General features: G+C 46.7%; 1 protein-coding gene across 1 annotated transcript; it reads left to right on the top strand.

Moving 5' to 3' along the window:
• The first annotated feature begins 795 nt into the window (after positions 1 to 795).
• On the top strand, positions 796 to 11,399 carry ZNF641 (zinc finger protein 641). Its single transcript, XM_026502001.4, has 6 exons — positions 796 to 939; positions 3,919 to 4,127; positions 4,666 to 4,757; positions 5,887 to 6,016; positions 6,636 to 6,749; positions 7,616 to 11,399. Exons 2-6 carry the CDS (start codon positions 3,944 to 3,946, stop codon positions 8,368 to 8,370), a joined length of 1,275 nt encoding a protein of 424 aa, XP_026357786.1. The 5' UTR covers positions 796 to 939; positions 3,919 to 3,943; the 3' UTR covers positions 8,371 to 11,399.
• Positions 11,400 to 14,743: the final 3,344 nt, after the last annotated feature.

Raw genomic sequence — 14,743 nt, 5'->3', positions numbered from 1 at the left:
ATGATGCAAGCCACATATGTAATTTGATAATTTCAGTAACCATAAAAAGTCAAAAGAAGTAGGTGAAATTAGTTTTAATAACGTATTTAACCCTATACATGCCAAATACTGCTTATTAGCTATTTGTCATTTTGTTAATTCAGTCTTCTAGACCTGGTGTGTGTATTACAACACATCTCTGTTCGGGCTAGCCACACGGCGAGCATTCAGCAGCCACTTGTGGCTAGCGGCTCCCGCAAACTGGACAATGCGGCCATGAGGCCTACTTCAGATGGCAGTCTCGGTGGGGTCAACCTGACTATCCCTCAAGCGGAACGAGTGACTCCTCAGTGCTCTCTCAAGCCCCCTATCCCTGCTATCTTGAAACCTAGAAGTCAGTCAAGCTCTTTGAGGAATTCCAGACTGTTGCCTGCGAATTCGCTCTCACAGCGCTTGTCTGGCATATAACGAGCGGTTATTAAATGTCGGGGTAATTAATGATCCCGTGTGCAAAGAACCCCGTGGGAGGCCGAGTGGCCGGGACCAAAAATGGTCAGTCAGGGAGCGGGCGCGGGCGGGCGGCCACCGTAGGCGGGATTCGGACGCTTGGGCCCGCGGCGTCTTCGGGCGAGCGGGCACCGAGATCCGGGACTCGGCGGGCCGGGGCGCGGGGGGCGTGGGGGCCGCGGCCCGCCCCCGCCCCCTCCCCCACCCCCTCCCCCACCCCCTCCCCCACCCCCACCCCCACGCCGCCGCCGCCGCCGCCGCCGCCGCCGCCGCCGCCGCCGAGCCCCGGAAGCGGGCGGGGATTTCCTGTGCCCGCCTCGCCCGCGCCCGCCCGGCCGCCGTCTCCGCCCGTCGCTGGCTCCGCGGCCGCCGGCTCCGACGAAGCGGAGGGCGGAGGGGAGGGGCAGGCGGCGCCCAGGAGGGAGGCACGGGCCGCAGGCCAAGCCGACCGGGGTGAGTGGGGCCGGGCCTCAGGGAGTCGCGGCTGGAGGGAGGGACGCCAGGCTTCCCGGGGCGGCGAGTGGGGGCCCAGTCACCCACGGGGCGGGGAGGAGGATCGACGCGGCCTCCGGGTCGCTGCCTTCACCGGGGGGTCGGCCTCACTGACATTCTGTGCCCGCCCCTCGCCCTGGCTTCCCGGTCCCCGGCGTCGCTTGTCAGGCCGCGCGGGTTCCCTCCGCTGTCACTCGCGCACAGGTTACCCCGTGGCTCCTTTCTCTTGACTTGCTCTTGCCCCCGTTCACGGGAAACCTGTTTTCTGACCTCACTTCCCCTGCCCCAGCTCTGCCCCTCTCGGGTTCTCTGAAATCTGACCCTCTCCAGGGGCACTGTGACAAGAAGAAGGGGAGAAGCAACCTTACTCCGGAGCAGACGCCCGTCCCGCCCATGCCCCACCCGGGGCAGAGGGCAGGGTTCTCTGACAGAGCGCGACTCGTCCCTGTGCCCTTGGGCTGCTCCTTTCGCTACACCCTCCTTTCCCTGTCCAACAGCGCCCGCTGCAAAAACTTCCTTCAGCAGGTGCCCAGACCCTCGGATATGTGAGGGAAAGTGGGAAATGGAAGCCCTAGAACCCAGACTCCAGTAGGCCTGGGAAGATCCTGGAGCCAGGAGAAAGCTGGTTAGGGCTGACACCCTTAACTGCCCAGGTGCTGGCTCTGAGAGAGTGCACATCTTAGGAAATGCAGTATGAGGATAAGGACCCACCCCCTTGTTGCTGAGATTTTTGCCAGCACTTCCACAGGTTTTCTGTTAGTCGTCTGGAGAGGCTCACAGCTAGCCCAGGAGGCTCTGCAGAAAAAGGCTTCCCATCAAGCGACTGTGCTGCTGGGAGATGGAGAGATCAGTTTGAGACAGGTGTCCAGGTATTAGCTGTAGGTAAACCCTGAGGGAAGATGTTCAAAGGGAGCTTGAGAAACAAAGAAGACCTCCAGTGAAGAGAGGGCATTAGTGCCTTGTATGTTAAAAATCAGGCAAATACAGGGCTGGAATTCAGAAGAGAGAGCTAAAATGGAAGTTTCCCTTTATTGCTTTATTGGGAATTTTCCTTTCTCATGAGAAGTCTCTGAAAAGGAAACCTCCTAAGCTGGGAATCAGTCCAGGATGCTCCCATGAGGCCCTGAGACTTTTTTGGACTTCTGAGATGAAAGGGTAATTTGTTCCCTTCCTGTGCATTGGGCTTAGGGTTGCCACCTACCTCTTTTGTCAAAGACAAATAGGCAAGAAAATAAACAACTTGACATCTGTCATTACCTGTCCTGGGTTTGTGGGTTCTTGCAAATGTTGTTGAAGGATAGGAGTGAGCCAGGATAGTTAACCAAGGTTCTGACCTGTTTTTGGAAGCCTTTCACTGGCTCTGAATGCTTGAGTACTGAATAATAATCACACACACACACACACACACACAAATGTTGCCAAGCAGAAAGGACTCTGTGGAGTCTCATAGACTGTTTCTCTGCCAGAAGTCAGGGAAGCCCTTGTTACAACACATGAGACCTGTTCTGACTCCTAAGATGTCCAGAGAAAAGAAAAGCCCACAACCTGGTCCTGTGCACTACAGGATTATCGTTAAGAGTGTTTTTATCTAGGGGTGCCTGGATGGCTCAGTTGGTTAAGCATCTGCCTTGGGCTCAAATCATGATCCCAGGGTTCTGGGATGGAGCCCCTGCTCAGCTTCTCCCTCTCCCTCTGCCTGCTTGTGCGCTGGCACGCGCTCTCTCTCTCTCTCTCTCTGTCTCTCTCTTTCTCTCTCCCTCTCTCTCACTCTAAAATAAATAAATAAAATCTGTAAAAAATTTTTTAAAAAGAATATCTTTAACTTAAATCTCTTCTCTTGCAATCAAGAGAATAGATCTATACAGAGCTACAAACCATTTCTCTTTTTTTGTAGCATCATTCATCAGCTTTTTTCCCTAGACAGGAGAAAACTATGTCTGTTGTTTTTAACTTTTCTCCAATGGCCATATTTCCCATCCCTTTCTCCACTTTTGTTTCTTCTGATGAAATATATTCTCTTTTCTTCAAACCCTTCTTTACAACTGAATATATTTTTCTAATGAGAACTGACAGGTTCTTTTCCTATATCTCAGGTTCTTTCTTATGTCTCAACTCACAGGATTATTAATTCACACACTGAGGTCATGTTAGCATCAACTATTTCCCCCGTATCTACTCTGGTTCAAACCCTTTCTCTTCTTTTTTACTTTTCTCAATTAGACATCAACTCCTCACTGACCAACAATTTCTCGTGTCTGTTAGGGTTGCTTTGGAGTTGTATACCTGGTTTCTGAGTTATTGGTCTTTCTACCACATTTATTACGAGTTCTCATTTTCTGCATCAAAGTAACAGGTTATGTCTCTTTTTTGAGGCTTAAGTGAGGTGTCATTTGGTTCAGTCTTATTAGGGAGGGGTGTGTTCCTTACACACACGCATACACTTTTGGCTGAGTCTTCTACCTATAGTAATCATTTCTTTCTGAAATAATAGATGGGATTTGTGGCAGAAAATCTTATATGTGATCATACCCATTTTTGTTGAGTGTAAATCAGTGCATATCCCATCCTACATGTGTCCAGATTGCTTACTTTATTGTATTTTCAGTGGTTGAAATTAAATGAAAGCTTTTGAATTTCCAGGATTGCTTTTTTTTTTTTTTAATGAAGTTCTTCCACCCATCAGGGATATTCTGTTTCTGCTATGAGGTCCCCAAAATAACTGTTAGTGACTTTGCTGTTTAGCACCTGCTCATTTCTGAGTTCCTCCAAGAAGCTTGGCCCAGGCTCAGTTGATTGGAACATACCAAGCTTTTAAAGTTCATCTGCCATCAAGCTCCTCTTATCCAGTTTCATCTTTTTATCCCTGTTCTCCATAACTCCCTTAGGAATATCACCCCTTTCCATTTTTAATGGGCACAGCTGATAATGAATTTGTTCCAGGTCACAATTTGGGTTTGCAGCAAAAATGCTTTCAGAACAGACAGCAGTCTTGGGGACAGGATGGGAGTCAATGAATGTCCAGCTGGATGGAGCAGAGCCTCAGGTGGAAAGGGGAAGCCAAGAAGAGGGACCGTGGAGAACAGCACCAGGGCCACTGGAACACCTGTGCTGTGACCTTGAAGAGGAGCCACAATCCCTTCAGGAGAAGGGTGAGAGCCTGGAGGGTGTATGTGTGTTTGAGTACCATAACCAGTACCAGGACTAGTCCATTCTTTCTGGATTCCTGGGCCCTGGTCACAGGAATATAAGGAGTTCCTGGATTCTGTAAACCATAAAACTGGGCTTCTCCCATTTCTTGCATGATCACTCCCTCCACATGCTACAAGTACATGGTTAGTAGTATTGAATGTGGGAGACAAAGAAAGGGACAACAACTCCAATTACTGTTGAGAACACACCCAGTAAGATGTACTTTACTAGAAGAAAATTATATTCAAATGATATAAATTCAAACCACAGCTAGTCTAGTAGAGATGGCTGACATAAAAGCTCTACTAAAAACCACCTAAAACCCTTGCAGAACATTTTGAGTGAAGGTCTCTTCCACTATGTGTATGCATTTGAGTTTTACCAATGGGCATAGATCTGGGAAAATGTGACCCTTAAGCTCCTCTAACCTGGAGCCCAGGCTCTTATCGGGAAAGGGTGGATGGTCCATTTCTAGTGGTTGCTCTCTCTTCTCTCCAGCTCAGTCAGCTCCCTGGGTTCCTGCCATTCCCCAGGAGGGGAGCACTGGAGATTGGGAGATGGCAGCTGCACTTCTTGCGGCAGGATCACAGGTAGGCTGTCTGCTTCCCTTGGCCTCTCCCAGCGTCTCATCATTGCTGCCTTTCCGTAGCCTCAGCATCGTCCTAGTGATTTGTTATCTCACATGTTCACTAATGGTATCTTCATCTTACAACTGAACAGATTCTTTCCCTTTCCCAGGGACTTATAATACTCTTGAAAAAATGAGTGGAGGCATGACAAGAAGGGGGAATTCCTAGAGGTTAAGCTGGTTTTAATGGATGGCTGTGCCATCCCTAGAGAGATTTTAAGAACAGTTTATTAATGTCCTTAAAAAAAAATCTGGAAAGATTAAGAAAAGAGGACCTGAAGAAGTTTGGAAGAACATAAAAGAGGCAGGACTGGGTGGATAGTGGAGCATTTATAGAAAAGAAAAGATAGAAAGATGTAAAGAGGGGCAGAGTCAGAGAGAGAAAATAGGTTTATATTCAGAGGGCAATGGAAGACCCATGGAAAGATAATAATAGTAGTAGTAGCTACACTCCCAGAGTGTTTACCATGCTTGCGGTTCTCTGAATGCTTTATATATATTAACCCATTTAATCCTGAGAGAAACCCAATTATGCCCATTTTACAGATGAGAAAATAGGGTTGGAAGAGATTAAGGCGCTTGTGTCAGGACAAACTGCTAATAAGTGGCAGAGCTAGGAGTCATTTGGCTCAAGAATCTGGGATCCTAACCACTATACTATGTGGTCTCAAAAGATAAGGATATAGCATGATGGGCGGAGGGCAAGAAAGAATGTTTTATCTATATGATTTTGTGTTGATAGAAAAGGAAAGGTCAAGTGGTGGAAGGAGAGGCTAGTACCCCATTTCTACAATGAAAAGAATACGGCAAGTGAGAAAGACTGGGCAGACACCTGTAGCTAAACAGAGGGAGCAATGGGTTCATCAACTTCCCATGCTCCCTGTGGGAAACTCCTCAAGAGACATTATCCTCACTCACTCACTGACCATACTTTTGCCCCTCTGCTCATTTATCTTTCACCAAAACTATATGCCTTACCCAGGGGCCTCTGGGAAATTCTTTCTCTAGATGCTCTCATGCCCTCTCCTCTACTAAGATCATATTTTCCTTAAGGAACAATTACTAACAGATAATGCTACATTTTGTTTCAGGGCCTGGTGACCATCAAGGATGTGTCATTGTGCTTCTCTCAGGAGGAGTGGCGGAGCCTGGACCCTTCTCAGACAGACTTTTATGGAGAATATGTCATGCAGGAAAACTGTGGGATTGTGGTCTCTCTAAGTAAGCATGATCTTCCCTAGCCACTTTTAAAAGATTATACTCCGGGAGGATGGAACTATCCAGAGCTATTGGATAGTGTCTCTCTAGGGTTCTTTCCTTGGCTGGAAATCTGTCAAAGCTTTCACCAAAGAAAGCATTAGGGCTAATCCAAAGAGAATGGAAATGAGGTATCGTTTCTTTAAAACAACAGCAAAATAATGCTGAATTGTGGAGACGAGAACTTTAGGCTCTTCTTGGTTGGGAATGGGGAGGTTCTTACAAAGTAGAAAGAAGGACATTTAAGTGATAGAACTGAGTCCTTGGAAAATCAGCAAGCCATCTAGGGTAAGATGGGAGTGGGGGTAGGACAGCTGTGGTAGGGCTAATTAAGTGAAGTTAAGGACAGTTGGGCTGGAAGTATTTGAAATTTGAGTGGAAGGGAACAGACACACTAGAGAAGAGAATATGATTTTCTAAAAGAAAGAAGAGTGACTTAACAGAAATGGGTATGGGAGAGAGGCCTGTATCTGGCCTTCTTTTATCTCTAGTTCCAAGGAGTAATCTAGAAACAGCTTTTTTTCAGAAATAGAGAATTACAGTTGAACTCACTGACATCTCTGTTTTCCTTTCCCATGGGCAGGATTTCCAATTCCCAAACTGGACATGCTTTCTCAACTAGAAGGAGGGGAAGAACAATGGGTCCCTGACCCCCAGGACTTGGAGGAGAGGGACATCCTGAGGGTCACATATACAGGTAAGCACCTAGAATAGACTTTCAGCCACTGCTTTCAACCCTCTTGGAGTGTCATCTTTACATGTCCATCTAATCCCTTCTCTGCTCAGTGAGTTACAGAGTCAAAAAGTTAATAGATCTTTTTCTTCAAAGGCAAGACAGTGTAGCAGAAAGGTTTAGAAGGCAGGCTCTAGAACCAAACCTTGTGGATTTGAAACCGACCACACCTGGGGACCTTGGAAAAGTAATTAACCCGTTTGGGTTCCTCATCGGTAAATTATTGTGAGACTTAAATATGTTAACAGAGTAGAACAGTACGAGGCACATAATAAGCACTCAATAAATGTTTGTTGTTGATGTTATTGTTCAACCTCCCACCCATTGTGGAGATGCTTTCCAGAGTGTCTCTAGTATTGCTGACAGGTGCTCACTTAGCCAGTAAGGATTGCAGCACATTTCTTAACTCTCCCCGTCTATGCTTAGGCAGGAAGATGGAAGTAATTGTAATAAATAAATAAATAAATAAATAAATAAATAAATAAATAAATAACAACAATAGCATAGACCATTTACTAAGTGCTCACTATGTGCAGATATTATACTATCTATCTTATAATTATTCCCATTTTACAGAAGAGGAAATAGAGGCTTACAAAAGTTAAGTGGGAAAGCTGAAATTCAAAATTGGGTAATTTGCCACCTAAGCCGAGGTTTTTAACTTCTACACCTCTTGCGCTATCTTGTACAACATTAAAGTCTGTTCTCCCAGCCTCTGTGGGGTGAGGTTTAGGCCCTAACAGGAATAAGACAACCTCACCTGTGACTTGGGTCCCGGAGTACTCTCTTGTGACTCCCCTCTTGGGGTTGGTATTTTCCCTTCTCCACAGGAGATGGAAGTGAGCACGAGGGTGATACCCCTGAACTAGAAGCAGAACCTCCCCGAATGTTATCTAGTGTGTCTGAAGATACTGTTCTCTGGAACCCAGAACAGGATGAGAGCTGGGATTCCATGCCCAGGGGCTCCAGAGGAATGCTCCTGGGCCCACCTTTTCTTCAGGAAGATAGCTTCTCAAATCTTCTATGTAGCACAGAGATGGATTCCCTGTTAAGACCACACACATGCCCCCAATGTGGGAAACAGTTTGTGTGGGGCTCCCATCTTGCCAGGCACCAGCAAACACACACTGGGGAGCGGCCCTACAGCTGCCTCAAGTGTGAAAAGAGCTTCGGGCGAAGACATCACCTGATCCGGCACCAGAAAACCCACCTACATGACAAGCCCAGCAGGTGCTCAGAGTGTGGCAAGAATTTCCGATGCAACTCCCATCTGGCCAGCCACCAGAGAGTGCATGCGGAAGGCAAATCCTGCAAGGGCCAAGAGGTTGGAGAGAGCCCAGGGGCTAGGAAACGGCAGCGTGCCCCACCAGTGCCAAAGTGCCATGTGTGCACTGAGTGTGGGAAGAGCTTTGGCCGACGGCACCACCTGGTGAGACACTGGCTGACCCATACTGGGGAGAAACCCTTCCAGTGCCCTCGCTGTGAAAAGAGCTTTGGCCGTAAACATCACCTGGACAGGCACCTGCTGACCCACCAGGGACAAAGTCCCCGGAGCAGCTGGGACAGAGGGACATCTGTCTTTTGAAATCTGTTTCTGCTGCAGTTGTAGTCACGTCTATCAGCAGCTGGTGCTACCAGGAGCCTCTACCAGAACTGCCCCTCTCCTGCACCCCAGTGGCCAGAATCATGAGCCCTGGCTCCATCCCTAGAAAGATGAGGTTCTAACATTGGCCAGACATTTCTCACCAGTTCCGTGAGATACCACATAAAATGGAGTTCTTTGGGCAAAACTTTTAGGAAACAGTGCTTACTGCATGGACTGATATTCAGCCCTAGCCCATCTCAAGGGTACCACTTGAGAATCAGCAGTTTATGGCTGAGGTCCATTCTAAGTGGTTGGAGCCTGTGCCATACCAGTTAAATATTTGAGGAACACCTTTTTATACAACTATTATATCCTCTCTGTATATAGAGAGAAAGACCATATTAGCATATTGAAGACTCTGAGAACTTATGCATACAGAGAATTGTTAAGCCTCTTTTAATGCAGTGTTTCCTAAATGTATTTGACCTCAGTATCCTTTCTATCTCACATCCCACAGAACTGGTGACTCCATGAAACACACTGGCGAACCCTGGGTTAGAGAGTAATGTGGAAACAGGAAAGAGATAGTGATCAGGCACCCAGAGTCCCCTTTTTTTATCCAAATGAAAGCTGAGGGGCAGACCTCATTCCTGTGTGGGTCCATCACCCTTACCCTGATCATCCAAATATACATCCACACCTCTTAACCCCCACCTACAGAAAAATGGAAACAAAAACCTTTTCACCCTCTTATTTTGACTCCCTTCCTTCACCTCATACATATATCCAGCTGAGAGATCACGCTACAATGCTAAGAGATGGACTTATACCCCCCAAGGAACCCAAGCCCACACAAGAAAAAACTTTATCCCCTTGAACAGACCCCTCTCCTCTTGACTGTGTCTTTTTGTGTCTATGTGTATCTGTGTGCAGGGTCTTTGAAGAGAGCATGCAAAGTGCAAACTGTACAAGCTAGATTTTCTAGGGGCTGTTTTCTGGGGGTGAGGGTAGTAGGGATTGTATGGGATTTTTTGTTTTGTTTCAAGATAGGAAGTAAACTGAGCGATTAAGGGAGCCCTCATGGAAGGGGTTAAGTGATGGGTTAAGTTGTGAGAGTTCAGGTATAAAGCCTTCCCTGGTATTACCGAGATCAAGACAACTGTGGATATATATATATATCTAGGTCTGAATCTCTGGGCCACAGATTCTTTTTGCCTGGAAGGAGAGAGAAAGACACATCCTCAGTAAGGTGAGCTGTTTCTTGTTGATTTCAAGTAAGGTGCATATAGAAGCTTTGTGCTGAGTGGGTTTCTTTGTCTTGTTTTAGTGCTGGGAAATTAGGGCAGGAATCAGTGCTTGCAGGTTGTTGTCATCACTCTTATTTGACCTTGATTGCCTCATCAAGGAGACAGTTTTTGTTGAGGATCTCATTCTCCCAGAAACAGAACTTTAGGGAAAATGGCTATGGTTTAGCTTTTCAGCTGATGGGGTGGGGGGAGGAGCTGTAGTGCATTGGTTTTTCTTCCCAATTCTGGGAAGCTATCCACACTAAGGCTCTTAACTCCACGACTTGCATAATTATTCTAGCATCTGTTGGTTGATGAGTTGCTCATTGTTTTGCTTTATTGATAATGTGTTAATACCAATCTTATAATTTAAAAATAATCTTGTATGTAAGAGCAGTTTGGGGTTAGGAAGAGAAAGGAGCAAAGCAGATGAAAGTGGGATAATTTCTCTTTAATGCTTAGATTCTGGTTTTTCCTTAACACATTTATTTCTCAACCACAATTGATGTGATTAACCAGAGAGGCAAGAGGAAGTAAGCTGCAACAATCTAGTTTAGTGATTGTCCCCCATTTGCTTAGGAAAAACTGGGTGAATCACAGCTCCTCAGAATTCTGGACCCAAATGGAGCTGAAAATAGGATCATTTTGTTGACTGGGTTTCTTAGAGTGGATATGACTTGAGCAACGCAGCCCCCACCTCCATTCCGCCACTCAGAACAGCCTTCCTTCTTTGCCTGGAATGCACTTCTCTTGCTTATGTTCTTACAAATAGAGCAAAATGGCCAGCCCTTTGTAAGGTCCTCAGAGACAGAAGCATTTTAGAATTAGTATTAGGAGATACCCCAGGGTATAAGAGAGTATTGGATTCCAGTGGTAAAACCGGACTATGCCATTTCTTTTACCCTCTCACTATGCCTCATTCATTAATACAGATCAGCTCTATGTAAGCAATGGTTCAGAACCTGTTTTAAGACCACAGACCCTTATGAGACTCTGATAAAAACCAGAAACTCACTTTTGAGAAAAACAGACATTAGCAATTTACTCTGTTTTATATACACATTTAGCAGGTTCAGAGCCCATCCATGGAGTCACTAAACTGGGGTCATAGGGAGTTGCCCTGACCCAATACGGTCATTAATATATTTGTGTCAAAAATTACAAGGCAAGGATCACTAAATATTTTAAGGACTAAGATATCAGAGGCAACAGGGTATAAAGACAGAGTCTAGTCTTTAATGACTAGAAGAGTATTACTGACATTCTATTCTATGTTTTGTTTTGTTTTTTAAAAAGATGACATGCTGACAAATGGAGCTCCTCACAAACCTTGTTTTAAAGACTGATGGGAGGTGACTCTGTACTATCAGATTACACATCTTAATAACCAAATGTTAACCTCCAGCAGTTGATCTGTTAGTAATTGTAAGGATAGCAAGTGAAGCCCCCAAAGTGTGGGTGCAGTCATAGCACACAAATGAAAGGCATGATGGAGTCTAAGAGCTTTCTGCAGAAAGGACATCCCTTTAGGTCATTTCTGGTATACCACTGTCTTCTCTACCTCGGTCCAACACCACTTCTCTTGGACGAAAAATAAAATAAGCAGCAGCCATCAGATGGGTGAATAGATTTGAATGATTTTTCCCACAGGGAATCAGCTTCAAACTCCCATCTTTCTCCTAACTGGCTTTGCCATGTGTCCACCCTATCCCCTTTAAATAAAAAAAACCTGTCTCTGTGTTCTCTCTGGGCAAATGTAAAATGGGGAAATCCATCTTTAGGAACCTGTCACCTTTTCCTACTGCGGTGCCTCTACCCTGTTCAGGGCCCAAATATCCTCCCCTTTGCACCCCATCAAAGTATGTCTGCAAAGAATCTCTTACACTGGAGAATATAACTCAAAGTGTTAGCTTTTCCCGGAGTTATTTACATTTTAAGCCTTAACACTGATGTGCAAGTGGAAGGCAAAAGTCTTCCCTTGTCAAAGTGATGCTATGCCTTCAGGGAGCTGAAGGGGTGATAATTTGTGACAAAATCCTTTCCTTTCCTGCACTCCTGCACTCAAACCACTGTTTCCTTAGTTCCATCAAGGGCAAGGTGAGTCCTGACTCAGAACCAGAGATGCCAGAAGACATGTTCTTTCCATCTCTGTTCAGATGAGTGCACTGGGCGGAGATGAGTGGGGCTGGGCAGTAATAGAAAGGTGAAATCTATTCCCTTAGACCCCTTAGAAATCCTGACCCGGCAAAATTTCCTTCTATTCCCTGGAGTGCTATATTAGGTCTTGGGTCTCAAAATGTGGTCTCTGAATCAGCGGCATCAACATCATGTGGGAACTTGTTTTAGAAATGCAAATTCTCAGGCTCCACCCCAGACAAATTGAATTAGAACTCTGGGAGTGGAGCCCAGCAATCAGTCTTCACCGCCTCCCAGAATATCTGATGTATGCTAAAGTTTGAGAATCATTGGCCAGGAGATTCAAATTTCACTTCAGTCGGTGGTACCTCACCTTCAAATGAGGAGAGAGGGGAATCTTTACACCCTGTTGTCAGATTTATTTTCTGCAATCCCTCAAGGCTAGTTTCTCCTCAGTTCTGGTTTAATTGAGTCCTCACCCTTAAATCAGTGAAAGGACTGGGTTAGTCAACAATTTTAGAACCTGTGGTGGGGCCACTACCAAACTGTTGTGACTGACTGGGGCTAGAGGTTCTACAATGGACACTGAGGGTTCATGGGTCCGGAAATCTGAAAGGACAAAAAGGAGCAGACACCTCAAAGAAGGGAAATCCAATGTAAAACTGAAAAACCAGCATCCAAAGAAATGCTCCTCCTTTGCTGGTTACCTGGTCCTTCTCCTGGCCTAATAAGTTGGCCTGGAGGCATGCAAGGTGAACATTTAGCTCAGGATAGAGAGTAAGGCCAGCCCTCCCAAGCCCTTAAGGAAGTTTTCCAACCTCACAATTGCATTGGAGATCAATGAGGTACCATGCAAGGGATTCCAAACCACGATTTGGCCTACCCTGGCGGCAAGGACAACGGAACCATCGGAGAGCCCCCAGGACACAAGAAAGAACCAGGCTCATTTCGTAATATGTGACACAGGCGAGATTTGAACCCAGACTCTACCAGGTAGAGTTGTAATCAATTAAGCCATGGCACCTATGTCAAAAATACATTTCCTGCTTTGAAGACGCTGTCCAATTTAGGCTATAGGAAGGGACCTGTCTTGTAGGCCCTGGTCCCATTACCTCCTCTAGCTCCTCTCCTAACCAAACCCACAAGGACAGACTGAACTGACCATTGCAAACCCACCACCCCTGTGGGGCTCTCCCAAGATCAAAAGGTTGGATTCTGGGGAGGTGATCAGCCCCTCTCCCCAAGATGGAGACACTTGGCTATAGTTTTCTTCAACTCCAGGCCTCAGGGTCTCTCTCTCTTGCCTTTCCAGTCACTGCCTCCATTTTCCCAATAAATGGAGCTCCTTCTCTACTCTTCGCTCCCACTGCTCTTTTTCTGTTGGTTTGGTTTGGGGTTTTTTTGTTGTTTGTTTTGCCAGGGGAATGCCTCACCTTCCCAAGGGTATTTGTTCTTCTACTCCCTGTCCTTCTCTTTCCATCATAGTTAACTGTCTTCAAACTTCTAGCCAATTCCTTTCCATCAAGAGCCCCCCCCATCCCTCTGCCTGTTGTCCAGTTTGTCAGCTTTAAGCCTATGAAGCAGGGTCAATTACTCATACTTCCCACTTTCTTCTCTCAAATCCTTGGCTTGGCTCTAGCAGCTCAGCTGCCATCTCACCACCCTGCATCACTTTCTCTCCCTCTCTCTCTCTCTCTCTCTCTCTCTCTCTCTCTCTCTCCTTCTCTCCCTCTCTCCCTCTCTCTCCCTTCCTCACATATCCTAACCTGCCAAGGGGTGTCTACACTGCCAAGTCCAGGCCCTGTACTCCATCCCCTGCAGGCTCTTTTTCCCTTGATGTAGCTTCCAAAGCGGATTTCTACTTTTTGCTATTTTGATTCACTCAGTCCCTTCCTGTCTCTTGTGGTTTCTGAGAATCAGTCTCAAGTCTACAAGCCATTTTTGGCCAGCTTACTATGTGCCAGGCACTGGCTGTTCCAGGCCTGGGAGATCAAGTGTGACCACAGTCCCTGTACTCAACATGTTCCTCAGCCGAGCCCTTCCCTGACACCACTTTCCTGCCATGCCTCACAATACTGTCACCATGGCACCCTCATACAGGAAGCTTTGGAGGTGTATGCCCACTTGCTGTCCAGCCCAACTGCTCTGTGCCTGCCAGATTTCTAGCTGTTGTCTGACTTGGTTCCCTCTGATGGACTGTGAATTTCCCATGGGTTACCCACTAGGGACCTTTGTCTGTAACCTTAGGGTCTCTAATATGTTCCTGTGGTCCCTGTCAGTTGAATAAAGGTCGTATTGGCTGTATCACTGATTTCCTTTCTCAGTCCTCACCTCTCCTCTTTCCTCCATTCTCAGCTCTTTGGTGATCAAAAGGCTGTAACAGAGTGGGGACACCAGACAGGTCTGGGGGGAGTTACACAGCTATGCATGAGTCCCTTCACTGCCCCTCTCAAAAAACCTTGAGATGCCACAAGTTAGGCCTCCCCATTTCCCTCTTGGTGTCCTGGCTTCCAGATGTCCCTCCCCAGTTAGCTGGTCTTAACCCAACCTGGAGATCAGGGAAGCGGAGTGCTGAGCAGGACTGGGCCCAAGGTTAGGCAGGTAAGGGCCTTGGGAGCAAATTTAAGGAGGCCCTCCATCTCGGGGTCATTCAAGTGCTGACCCTGCTCTTGGGAGTTCCTTAGAGTGGAAAGCCAAGTCCAGGGACTGAGGTGACGGTGATGACTGTGACTTGACCCCCTAGGCAAATTTACAATAATCATAGATGTGGGGGGAGCCACAGGAGGCACACACAGATGGGGTTGGGCAGGAGCTGGGTCCACCAGACATACTCACCTTTGTGGGTAAAGAGGATGGGCATATAGCAGAGGGTATCAGAAGAATAAGGTAAGAGAAAAAAAAAATAGCGTGGGCGAAAACATGGGAAGCTGGCGTGGAAACTGCCGGCCTCC

The sequence above is a fragment of the Ursus arctos genome, unplaced genomic scaffold (genome assembly GCF_023065955.2).
Source record: "Ursus arctos isolate Adak ecotype North America unplaced genomic scaffold, UrsArc2.0 scaffold_26, whole genome shotgun sequence".
Classification (NCBI taxonomy): Eukaryota; Metazoa; Chordata; class Mammalia; order Carnivora; family Ursidae; genus Ursus; species Ursus arctos.
This window is presented reverse-complemented; position numbering and strand designations above follow the sequence as displayed.

Excerpts from the sequence above, each read along its gene's own strand:
- ZNF641 (XM_026502001.4), top strand. The coding sequence starts at position 3,944 with ATGCTTTCAGAACAGACAGCAGTCTTGGGGACAGGATGGGAGTCAATG. Across the intron at positions 4,758-5,886 it reads TTCTTGCGGCAGGATCACAG|GGCCTGGTGACCATCAAGGA; the intron begins GTAGGCTGTCTG and ends ATTTTGTTTCAG. Across the intron at positions 6,750-7,615 it reads CCTGAGGGTCACATATACAG|GAGATGGAAGTGAGCACGAG; the intron begins GTAAGCACCTAG and ends CCTTCTCCACAG.